This window comes from Carassius auratus, chromosome 36 (assembly GCF_003368295.1).
Source record: "Carassius auratus strain Wakin chromosome 36, ASM336829v1, whole genome shotgun sequence".
In the NCBI taxonomy this organism is placed as follows: Eukaryota; Metazoa; Chordata; class Actinopteri; order Cypriniformes; family Cyprinidae; genus Carassius; species Carassius auratus.
Window position 1 is genome coordinate 13,996,768 of NC_039278.1, and position 17,416 is coordinate 14,014,183.

Consider the following 17,416-nt stretch of genomic DNA (forward strand, 5'->3'; position numbering starts at 1 on the left):
AAGATATGATTACCACAATGCATCGTTTTGTTGGAGATAATTATTTGGGAGTCATTTCTTTGAGCCAGTATGCATTTGTAAATTTCCAAAATGTTTCCCCTTTTTTATTTTTTTATTTTTTATTACAGTGTAGGAAACATTTTAAAATCACTTTATTCTTAACAACCACATGACAAATGCTAGCAGCATTGCTTGTGAAGCATCGTTATGGCAAGTTTTTGCATGTTTTCCATCAATTGCATTAATATTGTTTCACTGGAAATTAAATTGGTCGAGAGACTCACACTTGTTATTTCCCTTCGGAATTAAAATGTCACAGAACATGATATAACTGTTAAGTCAGCACGCATATTAATTCAGAAAGAGTGGTGTGGGCGAACAATACATACTCTCACAATGTGCAATGTGTTTTGACTATGTACAGTATAACTGGATTCAGGTTGATCTGTAACCCCTCTCATTCTTTCTGTTTCTCTCAAGGGCAGGGTAGGCCATGCCATTCAGCTGTTTGAAACCTGGAGAGAAGAAGGACTACAGCAGTCCAACAGAGATCACAGACAAATATGATCTGGGCCAGGTTGTTAAATCGTAAGCAAAATGTGTTTTTGTGCAATCCTTTCCTTTATTTTTGCATGTAATTTGCAGAAGCTGTTCTTGAATGTACTTTTTTTTTTTATGGATAATGTGCAGTCAGCCAGCAATTATCACAAAATATATCCAGACAGGCTCTTGTATCATCCCAAAGGGGTTTATTTTGTGATAATCGACTGTTAATCTCTTTAATTATACTGCTACTTACCAAATAAATAAATAAATAGATTTTTAAAATATTTACTTAATTATGTGAGTCTATGGAGTGTTAAGGGATGCATGAAACTTGTAGATTGTAGAAAAGTTATAGAAAATGTTTTACCAAATTATGTGACTGACCAATAAGAATAGAGATTTCAAGCTGTGTATAAAGACTTTATACAGTACATTAAGTTCATTTTGTGTGTACTATTCCTTAATTCACTCTCAATTCGAATGTAATTAGTGCAATAAAATCACTTTCTTCTCAAGGGAGGAGTTCTGTGAGATCTTCAGGGCAAAGGATAAGAACACACTGAAAATGTACACCTGCAAAAAATTCCTGAAGAAAGATGGAAGAAAAGTGCGGAAGGCTGCAAAAAACGAGATTCTCATCCTAAAGATGTGAGTTACACACAGTTCACTTTTTAAAAAACCCTTCACAATTGTTTTGTAGAAATTAACCTTTTCTGCTTTCCTCAGGTCTTTTCTTTGATTTGATTTGGTTTAAGTAGAATCATATTTTTATAATCATAATTTTAATTCACAAAGAATGATTTCTTAAAGCTTGATTAAACACTGTTGTTCCTCTAAGATGATTTGTGTACTGCAGAAGCTCACTTGCTCAAATCCTCTTTGTGCTGAGTTAGATTGCTGTCATGTTCATGACTCCAAAAAGTGATTTTTCCTTTTCACAAATCATTCGTAACAAACTGTAATAGATGCATTTATTTATAGTTTATTTCCACTGCATAAGGTCTAAAAAATACTCAATCCAAATATGTGTGTAAACTTGTAGCAACTGTACATAATCTTGATTTTAATAAGTTTAATCGCACAGAGATTTGAGGTTCTGTAAGAGTATTTAACATTGTTTCAGTTTCAAAACACCCATATAATATAGCTTGCAGATTGTAATTTTTTTTTTTTTTTTTTTGTAAAAAGTGAAACCACACAGTGGATTTTAACAAAAAAAGCTTCTCAACTATTTGGAGCAATGTGTAGCCCTATGTTCATTATTGAAATTATCAGTCCTCTCAAAAGAAGGAAAAGTACACAAAACACCTAATGATGCAACACATTTTGTTTAATACACCAAACATGTCAAAGCCTTAAGACATTACATATAAATGCTTTGCACAGTGTATGATGATTAGATATGATTTTACTGCATCTAAAAGGCTGATCTGCTGTGAGCGGAGTCATCAGAGTCACTGATGTCACTTTGATTTTGCAGTGCTGCGTTTGTGTCCCGCTCACAATTCACAACAGCTCATGAATAACCCGTAAAAGAAATGTCTCTTTTAGAATGAGAAGGTTTTTTATGGGTTCAACTTTAGTTCCCCTAACGATTGCTGGGGAAAGTGCACATTAATGTCTTCAAAGCATAATCCGTTTATTAATTTCTTAATGTAAAAGTTGGCTGGCATAGCCACCTTTACAGAATTCTGAAACTCTTCGTTATAGTGTGCATGTTACAGAATGAATAAAGTAATACGATTACACGTGCTTGAATGAAATACGCTTTAATTTTAATACGCAAACATCTGCTTCGTTACATCTGCTATTCAGTTCATCTTGTTTTATTTAAATAGGACTTTTTCATTTTTTTTAATTATGCGTTACAAACAATCCATTAATTAGCCAACAACAAGAGTGGCAATGAAAAAAACAAAGCATACATGCATAAATACTGATTTGAACACATGTGATGCAGCCACAGAACATAAATGATTATACTGACATTTGTTGTTTAATTAAATATGATTATAGCGGATATAGGAATCCATGTGATGCAAATAGTAGGAATGCAGGCGTGCATGACTGGCGTTGGATGACTCTGCGGTAACAGATGGGGCACGAGTGTGGGGTTGATGGCAGGCCGGGATAAATCTGGGCACAAAGCTACATGTGTATCAACCTCCTGTGTGCCACAAACTGTCTCCTAACTGACTGTCCATCTCTCCTCCACAGGGTGAAACACCCCAACATCCTCCAGCTGGTCGATGTCTATGAGACCCGGAAAGAGTACTATCTTTTCCTTGAGCTGTAAGTCCTGAAATCAGTTTATTATTATTATTATTTTTTTTTTAACTAAAGTTAACTACATTCAATAATTTGTACCAATATCAGATACATTTCTTGACACCCCAGAAAAAAAAAAAAACTAATTTACAGTCCAGCGTACTCATACTTAATATTTTAGTGAACCATTTATAAGTTCAATATTACTGCAAATTATTAATTATAAGATGGCCTGCAAGTATTTTCAAATAAATGAAACATTGCCTCAAAAAAGATAATTCAATTAAAGTTATCGTATGTGTTTAGAGTTGTATTTGATGATATATCATGGTTTTTTTGTATACTCTCATATACTGTAGTATGATATAGTGAGAGTATGGAGTTGGTACTCGAGGAAATAAACTTGTTTGGTGCACTTGCTGATATTATATTGCAAAAAAAAAAAATGAAATTCTGATTGCTTGTAATGTAAATCAGTGAAAGTTCAGCAGACTACATATATAAAATGCATGTACATATCAGTTGACACTATGGGCCCTATCTTGCACCCAGCGCAATTGACTTTGTACACCGACGCATGTGTCATTCCTATTTTGCACCCGCGCAAAGCGAGCTTTTCCCTCCACAGAAGCACGTCGCTAAACTAGTGAATGAACTTGCGCTCCCTGGGCGGTTCAGCGCAAAAAAGGAGGCGTGTTCCGGCGCAAGCAATCCCTGGTGCTATTTTGCTGTTCCATTAAACAATTGCGCCACTGACCAGAAAAAACCTAGTCTAAAGTCAGTGGCGCGTTGCGCGTTGTTCATTATGCTATTTTAGGGGCGCATGCTTGACCATAATGTATAGCATGCACAACGCGCATACACTTTGCTCATGTAATCTACACAGATGCAACAGTTATTTTTGCAAATCATAAATTGTTACACTAAAAAAATATTAACACATGAGATGACGGAAATCATGACGCTATTTTGAGTGGGTTTCTCCCATCCCCATACAACACAACTTCTCTGTCTTTCACTGCTCTTACAAGAACATCAGTCTCCTCGGCTGTGAACCGCTCCTGGCGTGCGCCTGGTAAATACGCCATAATAATAGCAATCCATAATGGAACTTGCGCACCTGCTTTTAAAGGGAATGTTGGATGACGCTCTGATTGGTTTATTTCACGTTACGCCCAAACCACACCTATGAATAATGAAGCTACTTCAGACCAACCCATTTTAGATTTGCGCCGGGCGCAAGAGCCATTTATCCCGCCGGGAAAATAGCAACAGCGCCGAGACCCGCCCACAAATTTACTTGCGCTTCGCGCTTTGACACTTGCGTTTCAGATCGTTAAAATAGGGCCCTATATATCTCCCAATTGTGAGAAGAGAAGTTGTGTTGTATGGCGATGGGAGAAACCCACCCAAAATAGCGTCGGTTAAACAGGCGTGGGAGGAAATAGCCACAATTGTTTCATCGATTTTTTTTCCTGGTTCTTGACGGACAAACCAATTTGTCAGATGTCCTTATATACATATATGACCTCAAACAGGTCTGATTCTTAATTACTACAATTAGCCTGAATAATTTGTAAGCTAGATTTATGCCTATTTTTTCACATCTTCGTGGCACACCACAATGATTTCCGTCATCTCATGTGTTAATATTTTTTTAGTGTAACAATTTATGATTTGCAAAAATAACTGTTGCATCTGTGTAGATTACATGAGCAAAGTGTATGCGCGTTGTGCACGCTATACATTATGGTCAAGCATGCGCCCTTAAAATAGCATAATGAACAACGCGCAACGCGCCACTGACTTTAGACTAGGTTTTTTCTGGTCAGTGGCGCAATTGTTTAATGGAACAGCAAAATAGCACCAGGGATTGTTTGCGTCGGAACACGCCTCCTTTTTTGCGCTGAACCACCCAGGGAGCGCAAGTTCATTCACTAGTTTAGCGACGTGCTTCTGTGGAGGGAAAAGCGCGCTTTACGCGGGTGCAAAATAGGAATGACACATGCGTCGGTGTACAAAGTCAATTGCGCTGGGTGCAAGATAGGGCCCAATATGTCTTAATAATATGTATTCATTTTAAACAAGCATTTGAAAGCAGTCACCTCTCTCTCAGGCAGCATGCTGGTATCGAATGCAAAGGGCAAAACATTGACATAAAAGCTGCAAAAAAATAATAAATTCCTCAGGCAATGGTTATTTGGCAAAAAAAAGGTTCTCTTCAATTCATGTTGATACTTACTTCAAGAGGCTAAAGCTGCAGCTGCTGTTTCCTGAGACATAACAGAAATAAACCCTGTACTCAGACTGTCCTAGCACGATTATACTGCCTCGTTCTTCTCACATTCCTTCCTGTCTGTTTGGATTTGCATTCATTATTTTATTGCCCTTTCCCTGCTGTACGCTGTATGGGACTGGTTGATTTGCGTCAGCTTCACCTGCATGATCAAGCAAAAGCTTTTGAAGGGGCCAACGTTTAAACTCCTGGGGTCGACAAAAGTGCCAGTGGGATCACTTGCATTTTTTCCCTGACAACAGCAAAAAGAACTTAACGCAGGGTGTGAATAATTCATAATTGTTGAGAAAAAGCAGCTCAGCATGTTGTGTTTTCTTGCAGAGCCACAGGTCGGGAGGTATTTGACTGGATTCTGGATCAAGGCTATTATTCTGAGAGGGACACTAGCAATGTCATCAGACAGGTGATGGAGGCAGTTGCTTACCTGCACAGCTTGAAGATCGTTCACAGGAACCTAAAGGTACATCGCACAGTGCCCTCTGGTGGTTCATAATTAATCAACTCCTAAGACTGTGTCATACCAGACTTCCACTGAACACACAATTCTGTTTTGGTTTACAAATCTAATTTTTATGATTGCATTTAAATTTTTTATGTGATGACAGCAGATCTGTTTGTTTGCTGTTGTCAATATCCAATATTCATTGTTGTCAATGTTAATTATTGTCATAATATTTTTGTAATTATGTAAAAAAAAAAAAAAAAAAAATTTCCTTGGTACCAATACCAGTGATTTTTTTTTTTTTTTTTTTTTTTTTCACATTTAAACTTATTCCAAAGAAAAATATTAATAACATTTTTAAAAAGTTAAATTTATTCCAAATTAAAAACTAATTTAAAATGGATTTGGCCTTTATTTTGTTTTCAAAACATGGCTTTTTTTTCCATTGAGACACATCTCACATATATATCTATATATCTATATCAATCTATATCTGTCCATCGCTTGCTCTTTGTATATATATATATATATATATATATATATATATATATATATATATATATATATATATATATATGTGTGTGTGTGTGTATATATAAATATATATATATATATATATATATATATATATATATATATATATATATATGTGTGTGTGTATATATATATGTATATACACACACACATATATATTTCTTATCACATTTTTTAGCATCAAACATCCACAAAAGTTATTAGCTTCTCAAGTAAATGGTTTGCTTAATTTTATTTATTTATATATATATATATTTTTTCCTATTGGTAAATCATGCTTTGTTTAAAGCACAAATCTACCAAACTTTCATGTGGTTAATGTCTAAAATACTAAAATACAATTAGCCAATTGGAAAATACAAATATTACATTATGTACTGGAAAACAAGGAAAAAACACTGTTTTATGATTTTTTTTTTAACAAAACCATGGTGACTAGTAGCTCTTACCATAGTCAAAGACACATGCTTACTGACTTTTAAAACAACGACATGTGTCTATACATTGTGCTATATCTATGTTTAATACATTTACTAATAATTACAGTAAATAGCGTTTCTTAATTTTTGCTCTAGAATGTTACTTGTTTTACATCCGTTGTCTGATTTGAGAAAAGCATCATGTCATCTTGTCATTCTCATTCCCTCTAGCTTGAGAATCTGGTGTATTTCAACCGACTGAAACATTCGAAAATAGTCATCAGTGATTTCCATCTGGCAAAACTGGAGGATGGACTCATCAAAGAGCCCTGTGGAACCCCAGAGTATCTGGGTAAGAAGCTTTCAAAACAGGCAAAACCTCTTTGAACACTCATGGGGCAGATGCAACAGATGGAACGACAACAACAAGATTACAGCGAGAGCAATGTTTACATGGGCATGCATTTGTTAACTGTGATAATCAGAATATGTTTCCATACACGATTTGTCCTTGTCTATTTTTTTTTTCAACCAGCCCCAGAGGTTGTTGGGAGACAGAGATATGGCCGACCTGTGGACTGCTGGGCCCTTGGTGTGATCATGTACATATTGTGAGTGTATTCTTCTATAAACCAAAACCAGGATCTCATAGTAGCTTTATTTACAGACACCATTTAGCCAGGCTTCCACAGCCAGACTTTTCATAATCATTGTGGTCCACATTGTTCCTTTTTCTAGCCAAAAACCTCCCACTCTGACTAGAATGAGCTGTCTGAGGAGTAAATGTGAAACTGATAATGCCATATTAATAGATCAAAATCATCTAATTCACAGTGTTTCTGCAGTTTCCATGATACAAAAAAAAAAAAATTCCAATATTATACAAATTTAATGTGTAAAATGCATGTCAGTGAGCTGTGTGGGCATGACAGTACCATTACCCAGACCCTTCTCACAGTTTGTAATGAGTTCCCACATCTCCTGCACAGGCTCTCCGGAAATCCTCCATTCTATGATGAAGCAGATGATGATGACTATGAAAACCATGACAAGAACCTCTTCCGGAAGATTCTAGCTGGAGACTATGAGTTTGACTCGCCATACTGGGATGAAATTTCAGACTCTGGTACATTTACTCAAGAATACTGATGAAACCTCACATGCTTAGTAGAGCACAAACTTGTCTTATGTAAACCTTGATTTTTAAAGACATGACATGACAGTTCAGACAGTTGTTTACAAGTTTAAAGTTCCATTTTGTCTATTAACAGCTAAAAACTTAGTGTCACGTCTTATGGAGGTGGACCAGGATCAGAGACTGACTGCACAAGAAGCCATCAACCATGAATGGTATTTATAGAATCAATATACCTGACAATCACTTGATATATTGGCATTCATAACTATTGCTTGAAAGTTTTGGGTGGGAAATACATTACAGTTCCAAAGTTTGGGGTCAATAAAATAAAAATAAAAAATCTTTATACTGCGTTTAATTACAGTAAAAAGAGTGATATTGTGTAAAATATTACAATTTAAAATAATTGTATTTTCTAATTTAATATCCAGCAGTCATTGCTCAAATCTTAAACAGTAAGTTCACCCAAAAATGAAAATTACCCCATGATTTACTCACCCTCAAGCCATCCTAAGTGTATATGACTTTCTTCTTTCAGACAAATACAATCAGAGTTTTATAGAAAAAAAAATGTCAATGCATTTGTACAAGAAAATAATCCATATTAAAACTTTATAAACCGTAATCTTGAGTTTCCACTAACTGTTATATGCAAGTCCACTAGAGACTGGCATTATAGCATATAATGTAGGACGTAGGCATAGCGTAATCTCCAGTGAGAAAATGTTAGTCTTGCAAGAACCAAGTTTTGTTTTTAAGCAAAGGAAAACCAGTCTCTGCTTGGCTTATATCAAACTTCTCGGTGTTTTGTTTTGCTCTCTGTGTTCGTCACTTATCTTATCTAGTTTATCTAGTAGCTTATGCTAAACCTACATCCCACGTCATTCCCTGAAACACCACTCTCTTGTGAACGTGCGTAGTACAGTTACCTGAAGATAGAGATTTAGCCGTGTGAAGTACTTAAAATGATAGATTTTTGCACTTTATTTTGCTTCAAAATCTCGACCCCCTTTCTTAAAGAAAATAATGTAAAGAAAAAAAATCTGACCCCAAACCTTCGAACAGAATTGTATCTAAAAACAACTTTCAAGGGAATATGTGACCATAGAGCACAAAACCATTCATTAGGGTCAAATCCACAAAACTGAGATTTAAACAATATCTGAAAGCTGAATAAATAAGCTCTCCATTAATTTATGTTTTTTTAGGATAGAACAATATTTGGCAGCGATACAACTGTTTGAGTATCTAGAATCTGAGGGTGCAAAAATCACCTTTAAAGTTGACCAAATTAAGTTCTTAGCAATGCATATTACTAATCAAAAATTAGGTTTTGATATATTTACGGTAGGAAATTTGGCCCAGTGACTTAAGACTTAAGGTTTTGTGGTCCAGGGTCACATAAAATAAGCTTTCTTGTACTGTTAAAGGATATCTGGAAATGCTGCTTCAGACAAGAACATCAAGGAAAATGTGTGCGCACAAATTGAGAAGAACTTTGCCAAAGCTAAGTGGAAGGTAATTTCTAGATGACGTTCACTCTTAAAAATGCTTGTGTGTTAGTAAGTTGAGTTTTTCCAATTTAATTCTAAACTATTGCCTCCCTGTAGAAAGCTGTACGGGTCACAACCATGATGAAGCGTCTCAGGGCACCAGAGCATCAGACAGCAGCAGCAGCAGCAGCCGTACCAGGTGCACCTAACCCTGCAGAGGGGGCTCAGGAAAACCCTCAAGCTCCATCGGAGGCCGACACAAGTACCGCTGAAAGCAACTCGATGAGCACAGAAGCCCCTGCTGTGGAAGCTCCCAGTGCTGAAGCAATGGCTGCCACCGTCCAGCCACCAGCTGAGCCTGTTCTCCATGCCCCAGCTCCCGAACAGCCTGATCCAACATCACGATGCAACGGAGAGGCTTTAGCCCCCCTGCCATCGGACACAGGGGAGGAACAGAGCGGTTAATCTCGCTACCTCTCTCCCACCTGCGTTTAGATCCCGTTCACTTGTATATAAGCAGCAAGCATGCTAATACTGATCCCACAGCTCATAGCATTAACCTCAACATGCTCTATCATGAGCCGACTTCTAAAACCTTTCCCATCAAGCATCTGTTTTCTATTGAATCACAAGCTGTGTGACATGTATCGAAGGCTCTGGCTACTTTAACTTTGCATAAAAGAAGAAAAAAGCTGTTTTCTGCTTACATTAAGCCGAGATCGAAAACTTCAGCACTGATCTGCATACTTGTTTTACGTTAGATTATCAAAGCAGGCCTCATTTTATAAGTAACTTTTTAAATTTTTTTGCATTGTGGTTAGTAAACATCTGTCTTGAGCAGGTAGTCAGGGGAGCACAGATACACAGCTTCATGTGCAATGTAAAGTTTCTGTAAATAGCTTCCTAACCTCTGTAGATTAGACGTAGCCAAGAACAGCATGCTTTTTCAAATCTGCCGTTTATGACATTTCAGCTTCAGCTTTATGTGGACATTTCATGTCTTGATCAAACACACACTCATGAAATTTTGCCATCAGTTTATATGAGAAATACTTCAGCAGCAACTAAGGCGGCTAAATTCATCTTGTTATGGCATTTGAATGGTTGAGACATGTGGCCCAATAAATGGAGCGGAGTAGGTAAACTTAAGAAAAACCTCAAATCTGCTTGGTAGCTAGCCACATGAACAGTGGAAAAACTAATTTGTTCTCATAATGTATTATATACTCATTCCCATACACTGTACATGTTTTGAATAATATCAGTTTTAAAAGTACAAAGCCATGCACAGTGAAATTAGTTTTCAATAGGATTTCATCTGAAGCATAGATGTACATAAGTTACAGTGGTTATACTTTGAGACTCTTTCATTGGGTTGAATATTTACTCAGACATTATATATTTTTTTTTCTTGATATCTCCCTCTATTAATCTATAATGCAGTTTGAATATATTCTGAGACATTTATTAGACTTAAACATCAAATTTTACAAATATAAATTATAGATTTTCTTTTTAGATTAATCCAGATTTTTTGAAATGCAAATATGAAACAAGTATCAGATATTTACTTAATGCTGTTAAGTCATTTTTATTTTAAACTCTTATACAAAACAGATTATGTCAAATTATTATATAATTTATCCACCTCCCACCCCATACACATTTTCAAAATACAGGCACAAACATTCAGATTACAATAACAAAGTTCTCATTTAGTAACCCATAAGTACTACAGGAAATAATTCGTATTTTTGCACTTTCGGTTTCATCATTGTGAAGTCAGTGACTTCTTGAATGGACCTTGGTTAAATGCCTGAAATAAGATCTAATATTTTAAGATTTTAAAATATCATCGAGCCAAACATTTACTAATCTGCTTTTACAACTTTTGTGTTTATACTCACATTCTTGCAAGCTATTCTAACTCAAAAATTTCACATTTAAAAAATGTAGACTTTTAGACTGAAAAAAAAGTGTGACCTCTGTGTCGTTTGTTTATAGCCTAACTTTATACTTCAGGGGTGTATTCCAGAAATCACGGTTAACTTACCATCAGCTAAACCCTCCATTGGTTGAGAAACACCAAACCATGAGTACTCAAGGTATGTGGTTCCAAAAATGCATCCAGGAGCAAGTTCACTAAACTCAGAGTATGTTTCTGATTAAATTGGAACCAGAAGCTGAGGTTATCCGCTCGTGTATCCTCAAACATACCCGGGTATGTCACATAACCTGCTTTTTGTAATACCCCCAGGTGAATGTATTTAGGTTTCAAAATTAACAAAACATTTGTTCATTTGTGATTATCTTAATTAAAATGTGTAAGAATCATAAACGTATTAGTCACAGAGCTTATTTTCTACAGTAAATTAACTAAATTCTATAGACTGTTTGTCAAGGGAACCAGGGTGATGATAACTTATTGATTATCCCTGCAGCACTCTATATAATGTAGATTCTGCCTTTCACACTAATAATCCTTTTTGAGTCTAGCAGTATTAGCCAAACCCTAGCTCTAATGATTTAACATTTTAAGAGATAGTTTTTTTGCCTTTTACTTATTTTATAGAAATGTTTGCTGTCAGCAACAGACGCCCCATCTTTAACAGTTTTATACAGATCTTTCTCATTAAACATTCACGCTTCACTAGTGATTGGTGTTTACTGTCACTCAGGATGGCAATACTGATTAATTTCTTAGTTGTTGCGTTCTATAGTAAATGTAAAACTCATTTTGTGCCATCATGATTTGCACATGAACAGGTTGATGTCAACATTACACAAACATATTTCTATTTTAGCACAGACAAATGGCAGGCGATGTAGGATTACAAGAGCTTGACGAAAGCAAAAAGAAACGGTCGACCTCTTAATATGAGCAATAGTCTACAACTGCGATACTGTGATGCTACTCTCAATGTCAGTGTCTTTGTGAACACTCGATTTCTGATGGGCGTGTCCTCTGTTGAAGTTGACAGTAGTGATGTCATACAGGAAGGGTGAGAAGCTTCTGACTTAAACAGGTCAGATGAAGTCAGTGCACCTATTGTACCACTATTTCGAGCCTATCTTACAGGTGAACAAAAACAGTGACGAAAGTTTCCCCTCCAGTGGCCAATGATTTGTAATTGTGCAGTGGCGACATGCTGTAATTTTCCAAACATCACAGGAATCAATGGAGGATTGACTGAAGAAGGCCTTGATATGCAATTATGCTGTCAGTGGTCTATTGATTTGTGGTCTATTGTGTGTGCTGTCACAGGTTTATACTGAAGTGAGCTATGATATACACTAGATCTCACACGTGTCATTGTCATATCTTTAACTTCTCTTTGCTCTTATAAAATATTTCCTTTCTAAAAATCCATCCCGTACCTTTATTTGTTCTATTTACCTTGAAACTATGAAATGTTTTTTATTTTTGTCTTTGATTTAATTTAGAAATACTTACAGAAATACGTACCGGTAAAACCTAAAATACAGTACAGAGGGGTAAGTTTCATGTAAGTCTGAAAAAAGAAAATAAATAAACACTTTTATAGCATTCATGTATACCGAAACCGCAACTAGATACTGTGTTATACAAATTAAAAGCAATTTTTTTTAAATAGTGCTTCACTATTGCCTTTGGTGTTCGATGTCTGTTGATTTCTTCATCCTCTCTGTTCTTCTCAGTGTGGTTGACTGTGAACCTGTGAATACACTGAGGACTGGTCTCTCTCCACTTTAACCCCTGTATTCTTCAACTGACTTTAAAGCTTTCAAAATAAACATCCTGAATCATCATCTATTAGTCATACTTTATTATATGTTGCATGGAGTCGAGTACAAGAATGTGAGACTATTGAGATTTTAATATTTTGTAAAAAATCTGATGTTATTTGTAGACAGTATATGTATATGTAGACAGTTACATTAACAGCCTTGAAATCGTTTCTGTATGCAGACAGATAATCTGCAAGGGCTGAGTGAGTGATTATTTAGCATAGAGGGACATTGTGTCAGTCTCAACCTTACTGAAAGTTATGACTTGACACTGGTATCTATAGGGAAGTGAGACCCCATTTTTTTTAATAATTGAAACCTATAATTTCAGTGGCCTACTCCCATGCAGTGCATCAGAAAGCAAGCATCCTAGAGGCTTAGTAAAGATTGCCCTCTGCTGGTTTAAATCATTTAGTACACATTTGATCCTTATATTAGAAATTCAGCCAGACATTAAGTGCACAAAGTTCTCTCTTCTGTAGATATTTTAGTTTCAACCCAATGCGTCACTAAACCTCAAAAGAATGAATGAATTACTTTATTGTCATTGTACAAGTTGATTGAATGAAATCCTTTGGGTGCACAGTGTAAAAAAAAAAAAAAACATTAATCAATCTAATAAATAGTACACAGGTGACAGGATCTGTGACACAGCATTACACACAGAAGTCCCACATTCAACAGAGTTGCACGATTCATTCAATAATTCACAAAATTATCAGTTATGTTATTGCGTTGTCAAAAACAGATATGGCTTGGCATGTAAGCTATTAACCTTACAATCAACAGAGATAAACACTTGATAAACACATGCTTAGCTTACATTTTTGCAGAATTCAAAACAGAAATGGTTTTGGAAGAAAAACTATTCCTTATTCTGTTTGTTCGGGTTTTCAGAACCCTGCACCGTCTGCCGGAATGTAGCAATTCAAAAATAGAATGTCCTAGACGAGATGGATCCTTGAGAATTTTTTGAGCTTTCAAGAGTGACATTATATGAAAGTCTGAGGATGAATTGACATTTATCATCAGCATCTAAACCACTTTAAAGGATGTTCATAATGACATCAGAGTCTGTGCTGGCCACTAATGTCCTGTCCAGACCACGAAACGTCATAAACATGAAGTCTTGTACACGATTCACCCTACATTTGAAATCTTTTGCTATAATCTAGTGCTCTTCTCAAAAATCTGAGACACTCACTAATAATGGCATTGCCAGCAATCGCTTCCTTAGTCCCTGATCTCACACTGATAATACCAGCAAATATCTCTGTCCTTCAAGACTGATCAAGTTACTTTAAAAGTGTTATTCCATGCTTTAATTTCTTTCCACAGTGTTACACTTCTAAAAACATCTGCTTGGGCAAAACATAATCGCTAAAAGTTATTCTGAAGCTTTCATCTCAGACCGATAAAGAGGTTTTGAAACAGTGAACAAAAGACTTTGTAAGCATGAATAGAGGCCTTTCCATAATAATGACAGCCTATGATGGCATGTTGAAAGGATGGCACTCCTTCCCCCTCTGAGATGGGTCGGGAAGATAAGCATGTGGGTTTCTGAGCCATTCTATCCTTAATGTGTTCTGCTATTCACTCCGATAATAATCCATCACCCCGGTGGGTGAGAGCAGCCAGTTACTGCTAAGACTGTGCCCACAGCTGCCACTGAGACACCAGACGCAGGGAATGATGGGAGCTATCAGATAAGACAGAGACAGAGGTCTGTATGTTGGGGGAGACACAAATGGGACAAGAGGCTAGTGATGATGGGATCTTGTTCCACCTAAATGTGATGCCCATGATGATGCCCGCTGTGCTCAGAGATCAACAACAATGCAGTGACAGGCAGTAGTGCTGGATGTCCTCACTGGGAATGATATTTAGTAACTGCAGGTCACAAGTAAATCCACTGAGAAAACTACAGTACACTCAAGTGCTGACAAAAACGAAAAACTGATGTCAGAGCTCAATATACTTCAGTCAGAGTAGTGCCCTATTTCATTTGTTTCATATGTTTACAACCAGCTTACAACTGCGACATGAACGGGAGACAACATGGATGGTCAAGTAGCAAAGAAAGTAGTTTATTCAATGAAACATCATAATTAAAAATGTTCAAACAATCAGTAGTCAGTAGTGAAAGCGTTCATGACAGGGGACTGAACGCTCAAGGTCTGAAATCGATGCAAACAAAATAGATGTTAGAAAAAACGATTCAATAACAGCCGCTCAGGCAAACACAGTCACATCATAGTCAATCCACCACCAGACCCTCAAAAAAAGACAGGCCCAGCACTTACTGGGACATAACCAGGCACGTGCACACATAGACATCAAAGGGGGCTTGAGCACCTGCCCTTTTTATTCCTGGAGAGAAAGTGCCCTTTTTTCTGGGGTGCTTTTTTTTTTTTTTTTTTTTTTTGAAAAAATAATATATATTCCTGTTTGCGCACAGCTTCCCTGTCAAAACAAATATATTTATTGAAGAATAGTATATCTAAGTATCAGGTCAGGAGTTCTGAAGCGCTCATTGAGCTGATGATACTGCGCATGTGTGATTCAGCGTGAAGCAGACTGACTCACAGCTCGCCTGAAACGAACTGGTTCTTTTGGTGATTGATTCTGAACTGATTCTGTGCTTATGTTATAAGCGCGGGTAAACTAAAGGCTTGAATTAAGGGCAGTCATCGCTAATGGCATTACATCGAGCGCAAAAGAACCGGTGAACCGTTTTTTTTTTTTCAACTGGTTTAATTGATCGAATTGTCCGAAAGAACCGGTTCACTTGAGCACCTGCTCCTTTGCCCCAAAAGTGCCCTTTTGTCAAAGCAAAATTTCCTCGAATTTTTTTTTGCAATAACATACCCTTTTGTCAACGCCCAATCATAACATTATTACAATTTATTAATAATAATTTAGTCGTAAATAAAATGACCAATATGTTGACCTTTCACCTGACCGGGAAAATTCCTCAGGCCACACGCGCATTTTTAATTGCTCAAAGATATTTTCAGAACCGTGGCAGCTGGTAAGTGGTGTTTCATTCTCAGCGAAGTGATTTTGATGTTTATATACTTATTATTATTTTACGAGAACGATGTGATGTGAGAACATGCAGATATGTTGCTGTGTGTAGCCTGTAGTGTAGAAGTAACACTAGCGTGCTGTTTGAGGGAGAAAAGTTTCACAGACATCGAGGGGTCTGGTCTTTTTTATGTTTTTTTGACTAAACTTTTATTATATTACAGTACTTATTTATTTTTTAACCCTTTGAGTGCCTTAAAAATAATTATCACAACACTGGTTAGGCTTTCTCATTCTCTGAATTATCATTATAAAAATAAAGACAATTCAGGAATTAATTATATAATTATATTTTAAATGTGACGCAAATATATATTTTTTCTACAATAGCAACAGTGCTTTCAACAGCAAGACCACTTTAGCCTGTAAACTCAATAATATCTCTCTGGAAATATATGTAAAAATATCAGTGTCAATAAAAAATGCATAATATAACTTACCTGACATCAAAGTGCAGTGTGAAGGATATGAATAACAAATGTAGCCTGTCATTTGTTTACATTGCAAAGGTGTTCAATTTTAGACAATAACAACTACAACAGTAATAATAATATTAATCACTATATTCCAGTGGATCAGTTTTTTTATGTTTTGTATCAATATTTAAGGTGGACTTATTGATTAGGTGCAAGAGTAGTAGTGATGGTTAAAATAATAGATTAATGCTGAAACAGAGAAGAAAAAGCCATCAGGTTGGGACAATTTAAGACATTTCAGTTTTCTAATCCCAGAGCTATTATTATTTTAAACTTAAAATTGTCTTCTCTATTGTTTCTTTGCATCAAAGCATTTACTGCTGTATCAATACATAACCATCCATATCGATACGTGAATCCGCAAGGAATGCATCACAATATATTAGAGCTGCACGATTAATCGTTAAAAGATCGCGATCTCGATTCAGACACCCTCTCGATCTCATTTCTAAAAGACAACGATTCCCCGAGTCTGTTAAACCTTTGACAAAGTCTTACCGGATCATTCAAATCCGTGCGCGCACTGCCGCTGACACAGAGAGAGCTCTTACCATGTTTGGTTAAGAAACATCTTCACAAACAGTCTTTTCAACTACACAGTATTATATCTGTCTTACAGTCATTTATATTATCACAGAAATACTGGGATAAAGTTTATAGTTTAAATATAAACATTGATGTCTATATGGCAGCGATCAAAATATAACAAATCCCCTTTTGAAAGTACTGCACTTTAAATAACATTTGTGTCGATTGCATTGTTTCACCAATAGGTGGCGACAAGTGTCTTAATTTATTTGTCAATGAATTAATTTTTCATTCAAGAGAATCGTTCAAAAACGCTGATTCATCCAGAAATGAAACAAGTGTAGTAGGTTTATGAGTGAGTCGTTGAATCAGTGATCTAAACAACTTTTTCATCATTCTAATATTAAAAAAACTGGGGTTT

The 17,416-nt window shown here is 36.1% G+C and overlaps 1 protein-coding gene across 1 annotated transcript in view; it reads left to right on the forward strand.

The window, feature by feature from the left end:
- LOC113055349 (caM kinase-like vesicle-associated protein) overlaps positions 1-12,925 on the forward strand; it is a 50,690-nt gene extending 37,765 nt beyond the window's left edge. The window contains exons 2-11 of the mRNA XM_026221594.1: positions 481-588; positions 1,063-1,194; positions 2,764-2,838; positions 5,432-5,570; positions 6,737-6,857; positions 7,041-7,116; positions 7,495-7,631; positions 7,777-7,855; positions 9,074-9,161; positions 9,254-12,925. Coding sequence (XP_026077379.1) covers positions 494-588; positions 1,063-1,194; positions 2,764-2,838; positions 5,432-5,570; positions 6,737-6,857; positions 7,041-7,116; positions 7,495-7,631; positions 7,777-7,855; positions 9,074-9,161; positions 9,254-9,601 — 1,290 coding nt within the window. The 5' untranslated portion in view covers positions 481-493 and the 3' untranslated portion in view covers positions 9,602-12,925. The remainder of the gene's footprint in view (positions 1-480; positions 589-1,062; positions 1,195-2,763; positions 2,839-5,431; positions 5,571-6,736; positions 6,858-7,040; positions 7,117-7,494; positions 7,632-7,776; positions 7,856-9,073; positions 9,162-9,253) is intronic.
- The last annotated feature ends 4,491 nt before the right edge of the window (positions 12,926-17,416 follow it).